The sequence below is a fragment of the Callithrix jacchus genome, chromosome 10 (genome assembly GCF_049354715.1).
Source record: "Callithrix jacchus isolate 240 chromosome 10, calJac240_pri, whole genome shotgun sequence".
Classification (NCBI taxonomy): Eukaryota; Metazoa; Chordata; class Mammalia; order Primates; family Cebidae; genus Callithrix; species Callithrix jacchus.
The window spans coordinates 3323726-3345008 of NC_133511.1; the positions used below are offsets into that span (position 1 = coordinate 3323726).

A 21283-nucleotide genomic window follows, 5' to 3' on the forward strand; every position below is an offset into this window, starting at 1 on the left:
TCCTCCTTCCTTTACTCAGGAATTTTTGAGCATAATCTGTACTCTAGTTTTCGGATAAAGTAGACATGACCTTCCCCTTCGATATCTCTCGTTCTGTGTGATTTGGCGCCTTTTTTGATACCTGTTCATTGACAGCCTGGCTTTGGTTCTGCTTTTGTTTTATATGTAAGGTGAAGGGTTACCTGATAGTTTTTTCTGTGTTATCTAACCTCAATTACTTACTCATGTTTTAACTTTCTTTTATGTAAGTGATAACACATTGAATGAATTATTTGTTGTTTGGGCTTACTTGGCATAACTTTTCTTCTTGTGTGGAAAATGAGGGGTTCACTACAGTTTCCTGTTTGATTTAGGATATTAATCTATATGGTAAGGAGAAAATAGTTGTCATAATTGCATGTAGTCACCCATATGTTTAAACCTACACAGTGACAAATTGGAGCTTGCTAATGCACAAGGTGTATCTGGTGAAAAACGACTAATCTAAATTTCACGATTGTATTAATGTTTCAGCGGCTGACTTAGTTGGGTTTGTTTTTTAATGACACGGACCCACTGCTTAATATTTAGTGCTTTCTCTAAAAATTGGATCACTTATTCCGACTTGACTTGAGGTGTTTCTAAGATGTAGAAAGCAATCTGAGTAGTCATTTCTTATATTGATAAAAGTAGGTCATATGAAGACAGAATAGAGATTTTTGTGAGCCAAAATTTAAGGACTATGCTTTTCTATAGACACAAAATTTTAAAAAGCAATATAATATCTGTTATTCTCTGCAGGCTGATCAGTTGATGTTCGCTTTGCATTTTGTTCGAGGCATGCATCCTGAACTTTTTCAAGAAAATGTAAGTCAAATTAAAGGAGAGAAATTTTACAGTAACATAGAAATTTGTTAAGGGGTGGATTCATGTTTAGATTAGAAGTTACTTTAGGCTAGAAATATCAACCTATTTGTAGAATAAAATGGTGATTTCTAGTTCTTCCCTGTGGATGAGCCTAACATTCCAGGATGATGGTAAGGCAGGGAAAGAAATCTACCAAGATGCCTACATTTTTCTGAACCCAGGTTTACTTACTTAGGGCAACAGAAGAGTCAGCCTTCTGATTTTCCTGGCCTAGGCAGTAGAGCTCATAAATATAAAAAGTGGGACAATATTGGTACACAGCTACATTATTCATTGCTTCCACTGACCTGTCAAGAGTCAGCAGGTGAAGCATGTAGGTGGGCAGTTCTCAGAAGTTTTCCTGAGCCTACAGGTTTGTGTTAATCTTTTTATGTATAATTTATCTTCCTTATTTATGATCTAATTTCTAGTCTGCCATGTAACCCCTTCTCAAACTTTAAAAGGACCTCCCTTGAGCTGAAGCTAACAAAAACATCTCTTGTCTGCTTACAATTTTTTAAAAAAGTTATTTGCAAGTAATTTTTCTCAGTATTATGCCGTTATCATAAACTGAGAGTCCAGGAGCCAGGGTGCCAAGGGATGGTATATGGAAAGTGCAACTTTGACCTGCTTTACTCTACTTGACCACGTTGTAGCTATTTTCTGGTTCTCCTCATTTGAATATAATAGTTGAAAGAATGCAGACCATTCACAGTTCTCCCCGTGTTCTCTGTTTTTCTCTACTCCACATGCACTGGCTAACTTGAATAGCTTCTCCTGAATTGATTAACTTGGTCCCTTTTATTCCTGCTGTTAACTTTGATGTCTTTTCCTCCTCCTATATAATGTTTTTCACCATGATCTGTATATTCCATGAAATACGTATATTCCCTATTTTTCTCTCCTAAAGTAGAAATAAATTATCATTGGGAAAGGAGAACATTTTTCTCTGACTCACGTAATGTAGTAGTACTTCATATTTTACTTATTTGTGCTGCATAGTTCTAATAGGAAGAGTGTGTGGCCAGGGTGAGGGAAGGAGGAAAATATGTTGCTTTGGTAGTTTTTCTACGTTGCTCTCAAATTTTCATATATTTTGCTTATTTACTGGCCATTGTGTAACAAATAATATACTAGTATCCATTATTGTCTAACATGGGGACGCCATGGTGAAGGCATAGATTTTCTTAGCACTAGATTCTATAATACTTGATTAATCTTAATTCTATGGCAAATAATAATAATAATAGTAATAATGCATCTTCTTCCAATCAGTGGGAAAAGATATGTTAATAGAATAACTTTTCTTAATTCTTCCTACCAGAAGAATTAATTTTTTAATTAAAAATTTTAATTAAATTTAATTTTAATTAAAAAAAATGTTTTTAAATTTTTGAGTGCACCTTACTGCTTAGTTATTAGCAACAAATAGCCTGTGGAAAAACAACAGGTAGTGACACATGTTAATGGAACACGACATTTACATTTTTAGATGTTGAGACTCATATATATAATGGAGTTATTGTTTTATTTTAATAAAATTATTTTTAATAGATTTCATATTAATATTTTGTCACATGAATTCATTCTTTATAATGTTAAAGTACTAGAAGAAGTTAGATGGAAATGAGCTGTTTTTCTTTTTCCCTGTCTATTTAGAAAACTGCAGTTTAAGCTATCTTATAGGGAGAGTTAGAAATTGTTGGCTGGTTATCATTTTTATATTTTTGTGTTCCTATATTTTTATTCAATAGGAATGGGAAACGTTTACAGGCGTGGTTGTTGGAGACATGTTAAGGAAAGCTGTAAGTTAAAATAACAAAATCCATTTTGCTTTTAGAAAAAATATTTCTGGCTTTTTGTTCATGAAATATAATTTGCTTCAGAGGTGTTCTAAATTATTGTTGAAATTATACTTTGATTAGAAGAATATATTCTGGCCTCCTAAGTATTTCCTACAATATAGACTTAGGTATATTTGTTTATTTTAAAGACATATATTCTGAGAATGTGTAATACTAAGAAATTAATGTAGTTTTTTTGTCTCAGTATATGTATTTTATTCCAAGGATAAATTTATAATCTTTAAGAAAATCAAATCTTATAACTTATATAAGAATATAATAGAAGTTTAAAAATTACATTTCAGAACCTTTACTAATAACTTCATTCAAATTTAGCTTTTTTCTAATAATTTCCTATTTGAATATATAATGTATAATATTCTTCCAGCAGGACACCCAAAATATAACACGAAACCTAGATTATGTCTGAAACGTAAGATCTAGTTACAAATAATGTCACTTTAATGACTGTTTCTCATGACATTTGAGTTTTTTTGAAGTTTCATGAAAGATTAAGCACAATGAAAAAATGATTCCAACATTTGCTTCAGTGGTTCTTGGTCCCTCATGTATTACATAGAATTTACCATGGTGACTTGTAAAATATATATATAAAGAAATAATGTATACAGTGAACATTTTTTTCAAAATAGCAAAGTAGCTAATTAATGCTATTTTTTAAACTCTGAATTTTACCAAGTTTCCAAAGGAAAATAATTGCTTTTATTAAAGGACTCTCAACAAAGAATACGTGATCAACTTCCGTCTTGGATAGATCAGGAACGAAGCTGGGCTGTGGCAACATTAAAGGTATTGCTTTTCTACTATGAGACATATTTTACTTTCTTCTATATTTTCATTGTTTCTGTTGATACTTTTTGCTCCTTATTCATAATTCGTGTTAATACTTTTAATAGGACGTAAATTCCCCCAGTAAAAAGTTACCGAATAATTATTGTGATTAGTTCTTTAATCAGTAATTATTAAACCTTTCATTTATGAGATAGCATGCCTTCCAAATACAGTATTTTCTCTCTCTCTCTCCACACCCCTGCCAAGGTAAGTTAGGCTATGAGGATGGAGACATGGGGAGAGAAAAAGCATTTTAGAAGCCTAACTCTCAACAGTTCTGTGTTCTTCAATTACTTAGGCTAACTGTTCTTTTTGTGGGAATGAAAGACAAATACACTTTTCTCCAAATCTATGCGTGTATGTTTCCATCTTCCATTTCCTTACCCTGCTTTTCTTCACAACTGTTTTGACATTATAATAGCACATGATAAAAACAGTAAGAATAGCTGGCATTTGCTAATGGCTTGCTATGTTCAAGGCATTATACAGAATTTTAAAGTAGATTATCTCGCTAAATATTTTCAGTAACATTATGAGGTAGTTGTTGTAATTGTCCTTATGTCACAGATAAGGAAATTAAGGCACTGAGAGATAAGTAACTTGTTTCTGGTCACTTAGGAAGTACAGCCAGGATTTAAAACTGGGTTTCTCGCTGCATGGTCTGGGCTCTTCACCACTACTCTTTGCTGCCTTCATATCATAAATATTTGTGGAGTAAATGAAATTAAACATAAAAGGGGGATTCTGCTTCATAGCCTCCATTTTTTTCCCATTAATCATTTATTTGGTGCTTACTACCCTTTGGCATAATGCTAGTGACAGTCTTTACTTGAAACGTTTAGCCAGGCCCTTGAACCTTCTTCTAGGCCCATCTGTGCACTGCCTTGTAAAATCCACTTTTAACGAGAACCCTGCAAAGTTGGTTTAGTGAGAATTTCTTCATCTTCCATCTCTGATTACTCTTGATATCTAATCAGAGTCCTCACTCCCCACCATTCACCAGGTGATTCTGATGACTCTGGCCTGTCTTCAGCAAGAATCCTATTAGGTTGGTTTAGCCAGAAATCTCCGTACCCCTGATATTTCCTGTTAGTAATTTTTCCATCCACTGACCTCACTTCGCTCCTTGGCTATAAATTTCCTCTTGCCCATGCTGTATTCAGAACTGAGCCCTGATCTGTACTGGGGTCTCTTTTCCTCTGTTGCTTCCTCTGTTGTAATAGTCCTGAAAGAAAAATCTGCTTTTATTGCTCTAACTACGGATAAGCTCTGGTTCTTTGTTTATACAAGTAAAATAACAGATGTCTATTTTTTTTTAATATTTAAGAGACTCTGCCATGAACAAACTTACACTGTAGAGAGCATATCAAATAATTACCTTGTCATAATGGTTGGCAGTATACAAGGTACCCAAATACATGATGATTATATAATGTACAGCACACCTAAATGAGTAATGATGGGGCTTTGTATACTAAATGTCACTAAAGTTAACAGACCACCATCAAGAGTTATTTTAATAGGCTCAGATCATTTATTAAAAAGTGATTAAATCGAAATGTAATTAATTTTCTGCTGTTTAATTTTAGTTGTTATCTAGTGAAATTTGGGCAGTAGAATGAATCATTTTTATGTGAATATAGATGTTTGGATAAAGCATTTTTATATACTGGATTTATGTTTATATTATATGACGTTCTATACTGAAGATATAGATCTTCTAAATTTCTCATTTGTTTTCAGTGAAATTTCTTTGTCTTTAGAGATTTACATTTCTAATCTTAAAACCTACTCTTGAAAATTTGGGAAAAGAGAACACAGTTTGATGTAGAGGGGATTAATATGTTTGCGAAACCTCTGAAAGATGATATTGTTTAAAGTGAATGTTGAATGTGGCTTAGAAATTTATGAGGTACCAAAGAGGGGTTAGAACATTTAGAGACAACAGAAGCAACGTGTCTACAAATAGAGGCATAAACAAATATGGTTTAAAAAACATTCTTTGTTATGAAATTTGATATCGTTTTAGAAAAACAGAGCTCTACAGAAATTAAAGCTGTGAAGATAAGTTTTACTCAAAAGAATATTGCCATAGGCGAAAAGAGACTTCTGTCTAGTACTGGGCTCAATTCTGAATATAGGGCGGACAAGTGGGAATTTGTACCCAAGAGGTAGGGTAAGAATCAGTGGTGAGGGTGAGTGGTCAGATACCAACAGATAGCAAGGGTGGGAGAGAAGGAATTTTTTTTTTTTTTTTGAGATGGAGTCTTGCTCTGTCGCTCAGGCTGTAGTGCAGTGGCACCATCTCGGCTCACTGCAACCTCCGCCTCCTGGATTCAAGTGATTCTCCTGCCTCAGCCTCCCGAGAAGCTGGGATTACAGGCTCCTGCCACCATGCCTGGCTAATTTTTTTGGTTTAGTAGAGACAGGGTTTCACTATCTTGGCCAGGCTGGTCTCAGACTCCTGACCTCAGGTGTACCACCTGTCTCGGCCTCCTTCAGTGCTGGGATTAAAGGCATGAGCCACCACGCCCAGCTGAGAGGAGGAATTTGATTGGATATTAAAGGTAGGGATTCTTGCTAAAGTTACTTAACAACACACTTGTTAAAATGGGATACTACAAGGCAGGACAGGAAGCCCTGATTGAGGCCTAGTCAAAGAGAGCTCAGAGGAGCCTGACCAAAGTTTTGACAAAGAGAGTCTTTGTCAATATTAATATGAAATTTGACTTATTAACATGACAGTGCTTAAAATTTACACTTGATCCTAATGACAGCGTTTGTTTTCTCCACAAGGTGGCGATAGCTAGGTACAAACGTTTTTATACAGAGAAAAGATTTAACTTACGAGTACTGATTTCGTACTACTTTGGAAATGTGTTTTAATTCTGGCTTTAACATTAGATGAGTCTACTATAGTGTTGCTGACCTAGAAATAGTTAGATAAGCCAACACGATGTAGAAAATGAGTAATAAACACCAACTAATAATTGGTTTTCACTTTTAGTTTTTTTAAAAAAGAAATATATGGGCTTCTATTTCCTTATAGCTCACTATATATGGCCATTTTTATTTTTTAGATTGCCCTCCCCAGTCTTTATCAGACCCTCTGCCTTGAAGATGCAGCTCTGTGGCGTACTTATTATCATAATTCAATGTGTGAGCAAGAGTTTCCATCTATTCTTGCAAAGAAAGTTTCCTTATTTCAGCAGGTAAAATTTAGTGTTATCTAAATGCAAAAAGGTGTTTAATGTTTCTCTTATTATTCAGAAGCCATGTAAAGGAAAGCTTTGCTTCTAGTGTTACTTTACCTTTAATGACATATTTGGTGAAGGGCTTGCTGCTTTTGCCACCTTATTGACAATTAAATCACAGCGAAGTTTCTGGGTAGAGTTTCTTTCACTGTGGCAGAGGGAGTAACTCTGCCTCAGACCCCAGGGGGATCTTGTAATTGGAAAAATGTATTTCAGAAAGAAAGTAAGGTACAAATTGTACGTTTCACAGTCATTTCCCAGAGTTCTTTTTAAGGAAAAGACCTAATAGTGAGTAACAGGGGACTTTTCAAATTCTATTTTTGAACAAAATGATGAAACCTACTGGCAGGTTCTGCTCAAATTTTTTTGCTAGTCAAAGGCTTAGAGAGTGGGCGAGCTCTTCAGGAGTTGATGCTCCAGGAAATGACCTTTCCATTAGTCTCTCTGGATCTAACACCTTTGTGTCTCCATATACAGTGAATTCTATTTCCCCAAGAGTGTTTAAACAAAAAGCAAAATGACTAAGACAAAATAAAACGTAAACCTCTAGGACTGTCATAGATGTACATGATTCAGTGGTCCCAGCTGCTTGGGAGGCTGAGGTGGAAGGATCACATGAGCTCAGGATTCAAGGCAGCAGTGAGATGTGATTGCACCACTGCACTCCAGTGTGGGTGACAGGGCAAGAGGCTATTTCTATGTTTTTTTTTTTTTAGATAAAAATTTTGAAAATTTTAGGGAGGATTACTGGGCCTCTGTTTGCCGTCACCAGAAATGCCTCACCCATACCATGATTTACACCTGCCAATTACCGTTTTGTTAGAATCAGAAGACATTGCTAGCCCTATGTTTGCTTTTGATGATAGGCTTGAGGAAGTAAATGGATTTCAGTCACATTTTTGTTCTATACTTGCTATATACCTATTGTGACAGTTTGAAGCACAGTAATACAGAACAATGATAAGTGTTCCCGTATTTAGTAAACATTTGTTTAATTCGTTAATATTAATTATTGTTTAGTTAAAGATTTTGCAGGAACTTTCTTCTTTTAAAATATCCTCTGCATTTTATTTTAAGATTCTTGTAGTACAGGCGCTAAGACCGGACAGACTGCAAAGTGCCATGGCTCTTTTTGCATGTAAAACTCTGGGTAAGTTTGATGCTTTTCAAGAACTAGACCACTGACCTGAATTATTTGTTTTTAGTTTACATTTAATTTTATGTTAATCTTAGTTTAGAAATGTTATCATGTCTTTTTTATTCATTCTGTTTATTTATCTTCCAATCTCTACTTGTTTGAGGAAAATAATTCTCGCCTGGGCACAGTAGGCCATCCTGTAGCCACCAACAGGTTCACCTTGCCTGCTGCCTAGACAGAGCTGATTTAGCAAGACAGGAGAGTTGCAGTGGAGAAAGAGCAATTCACACAGAGCCGGCTGTGCGGAAGAATGGAGTTTTATTTTTACTCAAATCAGTCTCCCTGAGCATTGGGGTTGGAGTTTTTAAAGACGATTTGGTGGCTTGGGAAGTGGAGAGTGCTGGTGGGTCAGGTTGGAGATGGAATCATAGAGGGTTTCAGGTGAGGTTTTCTTGTTGTCTTCTGTTCCTAGGTGGGATCGCAGAAAATGGTTCGGTTTTACAATAGTGATGTATCCATTTGGAGACGTTCAGACTTTTGCAGCCAGAGGCTGCATCACTCTTAAACCATGATTTCAGATTTTGTAGCTAATTTGTTAGTCTGAAAAGGCAGACTGGTCCCCAGGCAAGAAAGGGGTCTTTTTAAAAAGGGTTATTATGAATTTTGTTTTAGAGTCAAACTGAAACCACCTTTGCAAAAATTAAAGCAGGAAATTAAGACAGTGAAAGAGATCGGACGAAACTGACTCCATCTTGTTTGTAACCTTTCAGCTACCCTTGTTCATTCCTGGGCATAAGCAGAACTAACCTTGGGAAGGAATTTAGTTTACGGTTTGACTCTGAAACAAGATTGATTAATAGCATTTTCCAAAAAGAACCCCCCTTCTTGCCCAGGGATCAGTCTGCCTTTGCAGGACTAATATATTCCCTATTAGATTAGAAATTATGGTTTAAGAGCTGGGCGCAGTGGCTCACACCTCTAATTCCAGCACTTTGGGAGGACAAGATGGGTGAATCACTTGAGGTCAGGAATTCAAGACTAACCTACCCTACATGGTGAAACCCCGTCTCTACCCCCACCCCCAAAAAAAGAAAAATTAGCGGGGCATGGTGGCGGGTGCTTGTAATCCCAGCTACTTGGTAGGCTGAGGCTGAAGAATCACTGGAACCCTGGAGGGGGAGGTTGCAGTGAGCAGATCACGCCACTGCACTCCTGCCTGGTGATGAAGCGAGCCTCAATCTCATTAAAAAAAAAAAAAAGAAAGAAATTATGGTTTAGGGGTTATGCAGCCTCTTGTTGCAAGAGTCTGAACCTCTCCAAATGGCTCCTGGGTATGACATCACTATTGTAAAACCTAAGTTCAGTGCCTGAGAGATTTTGCAGACCCTGCACTAGATGGATCAGCTGATACAATGTAGTATGGTAATCTGGCTCAGTCAGTTCTGCAATCCCACCCAGGAACAGAAGACAGCAAGAAAACCTCACTTCAACCCCAGTATGATTCCATCTCCAACCTGACCAATCAGCACTCCTCAATTCCTAACCACATACCTGCCAAATCCTCTTTAAAACTCCGATCCTGAATGCTCAGGGGGACTGATTTGAGTAATAATAAAACTCCAGTCTACTGTACAACCAGCTCTGTTCAGGTAGATCAGCTCTGTCTAGGCAACAGGCATAGTGAACCCATTGGGTACTTACAAAACCGTAAACTAAATTCCTTCCCAAGGTTAGTTCAGCTTACATGCAGCAATGAACAAGAGCAGCTTAAAGGTGAGAAGCAAGATGGGATCAGTTAGGTCTGAGCTCTTTCACTGTCATAATGTCCTGTCTTAATTTTTGCAAAGGTGATTTCAATACCTGTAATCCCAACACTTCGGGAGGCTGAGAGGGAAGGATTGCTTGAGCCCAGGAGTTTGAGACCACCCTGGGCAGCATAGTGAGACCTTGTTTTTGGTAAATATTAAAAAATGAGCCAGGCATGGGGCATGTGCCTGTAGTTCCAGCTACTCAGGAGATGAAAGTGGGAGGATTTCTTGAACTCAGGAGTTCAAAATTGCAGTGAGCTGTGATTCTGCCACTGCACCCCAGTGTGGGCAGCAGAGCAAGACCTTGTCTGAAAAAAAGAAAAAAAGAAAAATGATTCTTTTTGTTGGAGATAACCATATATGATGTTCAATTAAATCTGACATCCTATATTTAGTAAAGGTATTTGGACTGGAGTGTTCCTCGATCCAATATGGCTGGTGTCCTTACAAGAAGACATCCATGTGAAGACAGACACAGGAAAATATAATGTGATTATGAAGGCACAGATTCAAGTTGTGCTACTGCAAGCCAAGGACCACCAAAGATTTCTGGGCAAGCACAGGAACTAGGAAGAGATATGGATGAGTTCTCGTAGCAACACCAGTCACACTGCATTCAGGCACACTCATTTGAAGTTAACTAATTCTATTTGCAATGACCCTATTTCCAAAAAGGCGAACATTTTGAGGGACAGGGGTTAGACTTCAACATATCTTTCTTGTGGGGGACACAATTTAACCCATGATACCTACAACCAAGCTTTTCACATGATGCCTGTCTTCTGCCTTACTCGTACACACAAATATTTTGAGTCACTTTTTAGACTGGTCACCTGGTTCGTTAATGATGGGTTTATGGAAATAAGTCTGGATATGCTCTGTGCTTTTGTTTACTTATGCAGGGGGAGGAAATGTCACTGCTTATTCAACTTTGGTAGAATGTTTATCTACCAGATAATTTTTACTCATGTCTGGCAGAATAAGTATCCACCTTTCTCTTGGTTGCAAGTGACAGATACCCATATTAAACTCACTTAAATGAATAAAGGGAATTTACTAGCTTGAGTATTCAGTGCTCAGGAAAGAGGAGGTAGGGCTGGTCTTCAGGTTAGCTGCAGTTAGACAGCATTGTGACTCAGACAGGATCAGGAAATTCTGTCTTTGTCTCAGCCTTGCAGTTTGTCTCTGTGTTCTCTGGCTCCTCCACCCCCATCTCTCTGTTTCTCCCTTTTTCTGTGTGTTTTTCTCTCTCTCCACCTCTCTCGTTGCTTTTAATTTCTGCTTCTGTGTTGCCCTTAGTCTAAAGGGTTCATAATATTCTGGGTGATAAGACCGCTGACTTCCTAAGTTATATTTTAAAGCTTTTTATGAAAGAAGAAGGATAACTTTTCCTTCTCAACTTCACCATCATAAATCCTAGAGGACTCTGATTTGCTCAACTTGGGTTACATATCCACCTCTGCAACTAATCACATCAGAAATATATGGAATTACATTTGTCCAAAGCAGCCATGTATGGTGGAGTGGTTATTACCAGAGTGAAGGAAGGGATGATGGGACAAAACAATAGTATGCATTATAATCAGGCTACATAGAACCTGTTTTAATTTTTATATTTAGTTGATAGTTTGATAGTTGAACTATTAATTTGTAAAGAACAGCTGGGCACGGTGGCTCATGCCTGTAATCCCAGCAGTTTGGGAGGCCAAGGTGGGCAGATCACCTGAGGTCAGGAGTTTGAGACCAGCCTAGCCAACATGGTGAAACCCCATCTCTACTGAAAATACAAAAAGTGTTTTCGGTGTGGTGGGTGTGGTGGCAGGCGCCTCTAATCCCAACTACTCGGGAGGCTGAGGTGGGAGAATTCCTTGAACCCAGGAGGCACAGGGTTGCAGTGAGCTGAGATCATATCACTGCACTCCATCCTGGGCGACAGAGCAAGCCTCTTTCTTAAAATATAAAATAAAAATAAAAATAATTTTAAAGTGCCTTTTGGGAATCTAACTCCTTTAAGAGTTATAAGTATATAACTTCTGATTCTGTAGATGTTGGTGGAAATGTTCTGTAAATGTCTGTTAGGTCTATTTAGTCTATAGCGAAGATTAAGTCTAATGTTTCTTTGTTGATTTTCAATCTGCATGATCTGTTTAATGCTTACCGTGGAGTGTTGAAGTCCCGTGTTATTATTGTATTAGAGTCTGTCTCTTTTTTTAGATCTAATATTTGCTTTGTATCTGGATGCTCCAGTGTTGGGTGTATACTTACAATTCTTATATCCTCTTGACGAATTGACCTCTTTATCATTATGTCATGACTTTTTTGTCTCTTCTTATAATTTTTGTCTTGAAATCTATTTTATCCGATGTAAGTATAGCTAGTCCTGCTCTTTTTGTTGTTATTGTTGCCATTTGCATGGAATATCTTTTTCCATCTCTTCATTTTCAGTCTATGTGAGTCTTTATATGTGAATTGAGTTTCTTGTAGGGAGCATATAGTTGTGTCTTATTTTTAACCTATTCAATGACTGTGTCTCTTGGAGACTTTAGTCCATTTATATTCAGAGTTATTATTTATTAATAAGAAAGGACTAACTACTGCTATTTGGTTATTTTTTTTCTGGTTGTTTTGTTAATGTCTTCTTCCTTTTTTCCCTTTCTTCCTGTCTTCTCTTGTGTATAAGTGTTCTTCTCTGATAGTACATTTTAACTTCTTGTTTTTTGTGTGTATCTATTACAAGTTTTTGTTTTGTGGTTGCCATGAGGCTTGCAGAAAACAAGCAGTGGTTTTAAACTGATGACACCTTAACTCTGATTACAAAGAAAAGAAAAGAAAAACAAAACAAGCAAAAATAAAACTAAAAATCTACACATAAATTCAATTCCCCTTCCCCCATTTTGGGGATTTTTTTTTTTTGGTCTCAATTTATATCTTTCTATATTGTCTATCTCTTAACAATTTTTGTAGTTATTATATTTGACAGGTGTCTTTCAGACTTCATACTAAAGATATGAGTCATGATACAGTTTGAATATATATCCCTACCAAATCTCATGTTGAACTGTAATCCCCACTGTCGGAGGTGGGGCCTGGTGGGAGGTATTTGAGTCATGGGGACAGATCCCCTGTGGCTTGGTGCTGTCCTCACAATAGTGAGTGAGTTCTCTCAAGACACGGTTGTTTAAGCATATGGCACCACCCTCTCCACTCTCTCTTGCTCCTACTTTTGCCATGTTACATGTAAGCTCCAGTTCTCAACACATGGGATGCCTGTTCCCCCTTTGCCTTCTGCTATCAATAGTGGCTCCCTTGAGGCCTCCCCAGAAGCCTAGCAGATGATGGCACTATGCCAGCAGAATTGTGAGCCAGTCAAATCTCTTGTCTTTATAAATTGGCCAGCCTCAGGTATTTCTTTATAGCAACATAAGAATGGCCTAACACAAGTGATTTACACACCACAATTACAGTGATAGCATTTTCTGTATTTGTCTGTATACTTACTTTTACCAGTGACTTTTATACTTTCGGATGATTTTTTGCTGTTTGAGCATCCTTTTCTTTTAGATTGAAGAATTCCCTTTAGCATTTCTTCTAAGGTGGTTCTGGTGTTTGTGACATTCTTTAGCATCTGTTTGTGAAAGTTTTTATTTCTTTTTCATGTTTGAAGGATGATGTTGCTGAATATAATATTCTAAGTTGATAGCTTTTTTTCCTTTAGCACTCTAAATATGTCATCCCCTTCCCTCCTGCCATATGAGGCTTCCGCTGAGAAATGTGCTGTCAGACATATGGAGCTCCTTTATATGTTATTTGTTTCTTTTGTCTTGCTGCTTTTAGAATATTTTCTTTGTCCCTGGCCTTTAAGAGTGATTATTATATGCCTTGAAGTAGTCTTATTTAGATTGAATTTGTTGCTGGTTTTGACTGTCTTGTACCTGGATATTCTTAGCTTTCTCTGTACTAGGGAAGTTCTCTGTTATTATTTCTTTGAATAAACTTTATATCCTGATCTTTTTCTTTACATCCCTTCAAAGCCAATAACTTGTAGATTTGCCCTTTTGAATTTCTTTTTTGTTTTTAGAGTTTGTAGGCATACTTCATCCTTTTTATTCTTGTTTTTTTCTCCTCTGTGTATTTTCATGTTTTCAAACTCACTAATTTATTCTTCTTCTTGATAAATTCTGCCATTGAGACACTCTGATGCATTTTTCAGCTTGTCAATTGTATTTTTCGGCTCTAGGAATTGATTGTTTAAAAAAAAATTATTTGAATCTCTTTGTTAAATTTCTCTGATATAGGCTGGGTGCGGTGGCTCACATCTGTAATCCCAGTACTTTGGGAGGCTAAGGTGGGTGGATCACCTGAGGTCAGGAATTCAACAACAGCCTGGCCAACATGGTGAAACCCAACTCTACTAAAAATACAAAAATTAGTTGGGCATGGTGACAGGCACCTGTAATTCAAGCTTCTAGGGAAGCTAAGGCAGGATAATTGCTTGAATCTGGGAGAGGTGGAAGTTGCAGTGAGCCGAGATCACACCAGCGCACTCCAGCATGGGCCAATGAGACTGTCTCAAAAATTTTTTTTTTCCTCTGGTATAATTCTGATTAATTCTCTGTGTTATCTTGAAGTTTGTTGAGTTTCCTCAAGACAACTATTTTGAATTTCTTGTCTGAGAGGTTACGTATCTCCGTTACTTCCAGATTGGTCACTCATACCTTATTTAGTTCATTTGCTAAGGTCATGTTTTCCTGGAGGTTTCTGATGCTTGTGTACCTTCATCATTGTCTGGACATTGAAGAGTTAGGTATTTACTGCAGTCTTCAGAGTCTGGACTTGTTTTCACTTACTCTTGTTGAGGGGCTTTCTCGGAATTCAAAGGAGACTGAGTGTTGTTACTTACACCTGTTTTCACTGCAGCTGTTTCAGCACTAGTGGGGACCCTAAGCCCAAGAACTCTATGACTTGCAGAATCCTAGAAACACAGCCTTGTTGGACTTGAGGAAGATAGGGGAGAATTCCCTGGGTTCCTAGACAAAATCTTTTGCTCTCTTTCCTCTCTTTCCCTCAAGCAAAAGGATTCTGTCTCCATGCTCAGTTTCCTAGAGTCTGGGGAGAGGTGATATGGGCACTGCCTTGACCACCACAGCTGGCACCATGCCGAGTCATACGTGAAGCCTCCAGCCTTCCAGATCAGCACAGTACTGGGGCTTGCCCAAGGCCTGTGGCCACCATTGCTTGGCTGTTGCTGATGTTCATTAGAGGCCTGAGGCATCTTTGGTCAGCCGGCTGTCAGCCAGTGGATTCCCTGCTGGCTGAGAATGGATCTTAAACATCAACCAAGGAGCAAAGGCCTGGAATCACAGGCTTCAGGAATCTTCCTTGTGCTTTATTTTACTGTGACTTGGCTTGTGTCCAAGTTACAAGACATAGTCTTCTGCACTCTTCTCTTGCCTTCCCCCAAGGAGAAGGAATCTATCCGTGTGCTGCATTGCCTGGAGTTGAGGGAGGGTGATGCAGGTTCTCTTGCGAGCTGCTGCAATTGGTGTTACACTGGGTCACCCCAGACCCACTATTCGGGATACCAGAATAGCACTGAGGCTTGCCCAAGGACTGCAGTCACTGTGTCCTAACTGCCACTCAAATTTATTTGGGGCCTCAGGCCATTTCAGTTAGCTGGTGGTGAAGATGACTGGGACTTGGTTTCCTCCTGCTGGAGCAGAGAACTTCCCCTGGCTCAGGGCTGCTGTATATGCTCCTTCCATAGGCACTGGGACAATTCTGCTTGGTGTTGTGTTCCGCTCAGTGACCAGGCCACACTGAGTTCCAATGCAAAGTCACACTCGTTTCACTTTCCTCCCCTGTGCACACAGATTCTTTCTGTGCTGTGCTGCCTCTGGTTGGGGAAGGGGTGGTGCAGGCAATCTAAGACTGGTCTTCTCACTCTCTTCATGCCTCTTTCTTTGTGATTCTATTAAAACCAGCTGCTGGGATTACTCACGAGATTTTTCGGTTCTGATGAAGGTGTTTTCTTGAGTGGATAGTTGTTCAGATTGGTGTTTCTGCAGAAGACAATTGCTGGAGGATTCTATTTGGCCATCTTGTTCTGACTCCTTCTTGACTGTTGATTCTAAAGACTGAAGTGCTTGGAAAAAAAGATACTCGTTTCCATGTTTGGAAATGATTTTGAATATACTTTATTTTGTTACTGGAACAATTAACATGCTCTCAAATTTGGACACGTGGTGAGTAATAACTGTATACTAGACATCTAAGGATATGGAAAACAGTTATCTCTATATTTAGCACTAACATTTGTTGATTGAAGTAGCCTTTTACTAGCATTTTTGAGAAGATAGAAGCACTAAGACAGAAATTCGTGATTTCTTATAAACACCTGTACCAACGATGTGCATTAGTACTCATACTCACTCTGCTTTTTTCTCTTACTATGAATGAATGTCTTTGTTCTAATCAAAGGTCATCTCATTTACTGTTTTCTTCCTCATTTCTGCCATTATCATTTTCCACATCATGAATTTCACCTTCTTTGCTGAATCTTTTTTTCAGCTTACAAATATATTTTAGTAACATCTGTCTTAAAAATACCTCCCTTGGTCTCAGACCCTTCTCTAGCCACCGTCCTATTTTTCACTTCTTTCTAAACTCAATAAAGTTGTCCATTTCTTTCTTGATAGAACACTTTCTTCTCTTGATTATTATGTTTCTTTTTTCGTTCCCCAACCTTCTCAGGCTGTACCTTTTACTTTCTTTTACTGGCTTCCGGTCTGCATGTCTTCTAGGTGTTGGAGTACTTTTCTTTTTACTGTAGTCTTGCTCTGGTTTCCTTCTTTCGTTATTATACATTCTCCCTGTGGGAGATCTCACCCAATCCCTGGCTTTAAATATCATCCTTAAATTACTCGCTCTTATATCTGTTATTTCCAGCCCTGGAATTCTAGGCTTATGTATTTTATACTTATTTGATGTTTTTTGTATTAAAAACATCAAAAACAAATACCTCAAATTTATGTGACAAATAAATTACTTTGGATTTCTTTATACTAGCATCTCCTCAGTTGTTTCATCCCCAAACCCAAAAATATAGTCATGTGTTGCTTACCAGTGGGAATGCATTCTGACAGTGTGTCACTAGGCACTTTCATTGTGTGAACCTCATAGAGTGTACTTACATAAACCTTGGGATTGTACATCCTCATATACACCTGGGTTATATAGTGTACCCTATTGCTCTTAGGCTATGAACTTGTGCAGCATATTACTGTACTGAGCGCTAGAGGCAATTGTAACACAGTGGTAGGTAATTCTGTCTGTAAACATAGAAAGGGACAGTAAAAATAATCTTACGGTATGACCATGAGGTCAAAAGATCGAGACCATCCTGGTCAACATGGTGAAACCCCGTCTCTACTAAAAATACAAAGAGTTGGCTGGGCATGGTGGCACGTGCCTATAATCCCAGCTGCTCAGGAGGCTGAGGCAGGAGAATTGCCTGAACCCAGGAGGTGGAGGTTGTGGTGAGCTGAGATCGCGCCATTGCACTCCAGCCTGGGTAACAAGAGCGAAACTCCATCTCAAAAGAAAAAAAGAAAAGTCATTATGCAGCTGATGTGCTTCTTTCCTCTCTTTCCTTTCTTCCTGTACCCAGTCTACCATCAAATTCTTTCGGTTTCAACTTTTAAACTTATTCTGAATTCATTTTATTTGCTTTATTAGTACCAACCTAATACAAGCTATCATCAGCTCTCAATTACTGCCATACCTTTTATTTGTTGTCTCTGTCTTCAGAATATATTCAGAATCCAGTCACTTCTCAGACCTTTTGGAGTGTCTACTGGTTTTTTAAAGCCACTTTTATATGAGTGACATTGTTACCATTCAGGCTTCTATCCTTCCCCACTGTAAGTCTGTCCGTAACGTAGCAGCTAAGTGCCTTTTGAAATACAGATTAGATCAGACCGCTCCTCTGCTCCAACACTTCTGATGGAATGTGACATCTCATCTTCTTCAGAATCCTTCTAATGTCCTACAAGGTCTTACCCTGAGATCTTATCTCCTACCCACTCTTGACCCTTGCTCAGTTCTTTACCAACAAAGTAGTCTTTTTCTTGTTTGTTTTTTATTGCTCTAAATATTTCTGGAATATAGAACCTTTGCACTTGCTGTTCCTATTGCCCAAATGCATGTTAAAATAAAACAGGACACTTTCAGAGAGGTTCTTAAGAGTTTTTTCCTACTCAGTCTTTCATAATATGGTCTTTGTGCCACGTTGCACATGACCTTTCTTACTAATTTTACAGTTTGACTATTTATCAACTCTTTGAAATTCTTATGGTACCATTTCATCTCCAGGTCAAATGACATTTAAGGTTTCATGGCATTAATTAAAAGCCTCATGTTATTTGTATATTCAGATGCTTTGAAAGTTTAATACACTTCTAAAATCATATGATTTCTAAGCAAAAATTATGTTTACTATTGTATGGTTGGGTGACTTCATATTTGGTCAAGTAGCTTTATTAAATCATTTTAATAAACTAACAATGGAGTTTTTATTTTATGAATAAGTTTTAAAAATTAAAATTACCGGAGAACAAGCACTTAACCTCTTTTAAATCAAATTTTAGAGCTTTGATTTTAAATGTAATTTCTCAAGCATCATTCATATGGAAAGATATTTATTATGTTTTAGCAACTGTTTTTATAACCTATAAACATTAAAATAGTAAATTATAAAGATATATTTATGAAAGTAGTTTTGATTTGAAGTTTTAAATTAGTATAGCAATCCTTAAAGCTTTTAGGGTTTCCTGTTTAATATGATTCTACAAAGCAAGACTTATATAGTGGCAAAATCTACTATGTTACTTTTTAAAAATGGTAGTGAACAGATGCAAATATTCTTACTTCTATAGTTCTGATGTAATTTTGACTTTGAAAAACTATTGTGAGGAGTATGTTATGCTATGTGTGTTGAGGTATTGGAAATGTAGAGACGTGTCCCCCATACAATGCTGTAATAACTGCAGGACCCAGAAACTTTTAAAGGTTCTTCATCAAAAAGTATTTTTTTGAACTGTGGATCTTTCCTAGTTTTACAATTGTGTGCCTCTCTTATGGCGTCATGTCATCCCATGTATCTGCTTTCATAGCTCAATCTGGCTTATCAAGTCGATGTCTAAAAGAAAGACAGACATAAGCATATGTGCATTTAATTTCTCTTGCTGCTAGGAATTTAACAGGTGTAGACAACGCCCGGTTACTGTCTTCTGCAGGTCACCAGGTTTCCTTGCTCCAAGTTTGGAAAGCCCTGGGGAAAATCCACTTCCAAACTCATTCATGTTCAGCCCTATTCGGTTGTAAGGCTGAGATCCCCATTTACTTTCTGTCTTTGGCGTAATTCTCAGCTTTGAGATGCCCAGTTGGTATCTAACGAAAGACAGCATTGATTACTTTGCATGCCTCGTCTCTCTCTGACCTCTGGTTCCGCCTCAGCTCTCCTGTTTCTCTTTTCTGCTACAATTCGCTGCCTCTAACTAGAGAAACAACTCTACTTTTGAGGGGTCAGTTGATTAGATTGGCCAGCTTGGACAACACAGTATAATCGTCTTACTTCTAGGTTCACAACCTTAGTTACATTTACAAAGTCCCTTCCCAGCAGTACCTAGTTTAGTTTTTGTTTGAATCATCAGGGCTTAGGATTCTTGAAGGAATATCTTCAATCTTTAGTCTTCTGCCTACCACGACGTATTTGACATTTTTCCTTGTTTCTAGGGTTGAGTACTATTCCATTTTGAAAGCATGTTTTCCCATTTAATTGGTTCACATATATTGGGTTAGGTAGTGGCTGTCGATTTTCCTCTTATTGATGTTTGTGGTACATTTTTACAATGGTTTTTTTCTCATAAAAGAAAGGTAATTTTGTATGTCTGATACTTACCAGCCCTCTGTTATGGAGGAGGAGCGGCATGAGAAAGAACGGATCTGTTCTACTTACTACCTATAATAGTTTGACAACTTGCCGCTGTCTTTACTCGGGTACCTGAAAATCACAAGAGTAAATTTTTTCCTTTTTAAACTGCAAGTTATTTTTTTATTATCTCAGTATTTTTAAATTTGCTTAAAATAAAATACAATAAAGGTTTGAGTTATTCCTTTGACTGATTCTTATTTTTGAAATAAATGCTGTATTAACTTTTAGAATTATGGTTAGAGTATAAGGTTCCAGTGATTTGCAGGTAGTTTTACACAATGATAATTCACAGTGCAATTATTATTTTTGGCTCTCTAACTTTATTAAATAGTTTTGAATGATTCATATTGACCATTCTCGTGATATCATGAGTCAGAATTACTTGGATTAATAAAACCTGTATATCCAGTTCACTTAAAGTGCAACGAAAACTTTGCTGGAGTTTTGTGGGCAGGAGGGCTAACATATAATTACAAGTAATATGAATGTCACTGTGTTACATTAAATGGCAAGATATTTTTCAGGATTTTTTTCTCCAATCAAATGTTTTACTGCTTTGAGATATTGAATAAAATGAATTAATGGATATATTTTTATATCCTGTGGGATTTTAAAATTAAAAGTTATAATTGAATTTGCTAGGCTCTGGATATAAACTAGCAAAAGATTCAGTATGATTCCTGCCCTCGTGAAGTTTACAGTGTATATTGGCTAAATAAACAAGTGGTATGGTAATCTGTATTTTAACTTTTTTAGATCGTTTTTGAATTGGCATGTATTTTCCAAATAAAACACACTTAAATCAGTAGTTATTTTATATTGAAATATTATATATGTATTTGACATTTTAATTGTATAATACATAGTAATCAGAGGAGTTTGCGGAGAAGCATGGACAGAAAAAGAAAATAAACACCTGGTACTCCATCATTGGCACTAATCATTGCTAACATTTCTATGTATGCCTTTGTTTTCTTTTTATGCCATAGAAATGTATACATTATAATATGGAATTATTACCAATTCTCTCAAAAAATCTTACTTTTCTGTCAATTATCTTTTACCTCAACATGTTTGTAACTTCAGTTTCAATGTATGGTTATCAAAAATCACTCAGACTCCTGTTAGAAACTCAGTCTCTTTCTACCAGTTTTTACATAATATCAACAGCTACAAGGAAAAGCCCTTGTACATGCTTCTGTGTCCATATCCTGAACTGTTTCTTAAATTATTATAATTTTAATTACTGATCAAGGCCATGTACATTTTTAAGACTTGATATACTTTATTAAATCAGACAATATATTTAATTGGCTTAGATGTTTATTGAGTTTATGGATAAGTAAATGAATGCTTGAATGAATGAAAATATTTCTTACGGCATTGCAAGTACATAAGAATTCTTTAAAAGCTAAATTTAAATTGCTAACAAGTATTCAGTTGTTGTAAGCCAATATTCATTCAGTTACATTCTATTCAATTGTTAGCAATTTAAATTTAGCAAAGATAAA

The 21283-nt window shown here is 37.0% G+C and overlaps 1 protein-coding gene across 8 annotated transcripts in view; it reads left to right on the forward strand.

Moving 5' to 3' along the window:
* DYNC2H1 (dynein cytoplasmic 2 heavy chain 1) overlaps positions 1–21283 on the forward strand; it is a 375588-nt gene that overhangs the window by 177150 nt on the left and 177155 nt on the right. For all 8 annotated transcript variants that reach the window (XM_078339343.1, XM_035263991.3, XM_078339345.1 and 5 more), the window contains 5 exons: positions 781–846; positions 2640–2690; positions 3462–3539; positions 6662–6793; positions 7913–7985. In XM_078339343.1, coding sequence (XP_078195469.1) covers positions 781–846; positions 2640–2690; positions 3462–3539; positions 6662–6793; positions 7913–7985 — 400 coding nt within the window. The remainder of the gene's footprint in view (positions 1–780; positions 847–2639; positions 2691–3461; positions 3540–6661; positions 6794–7912; positions 7986–21283) is intronic.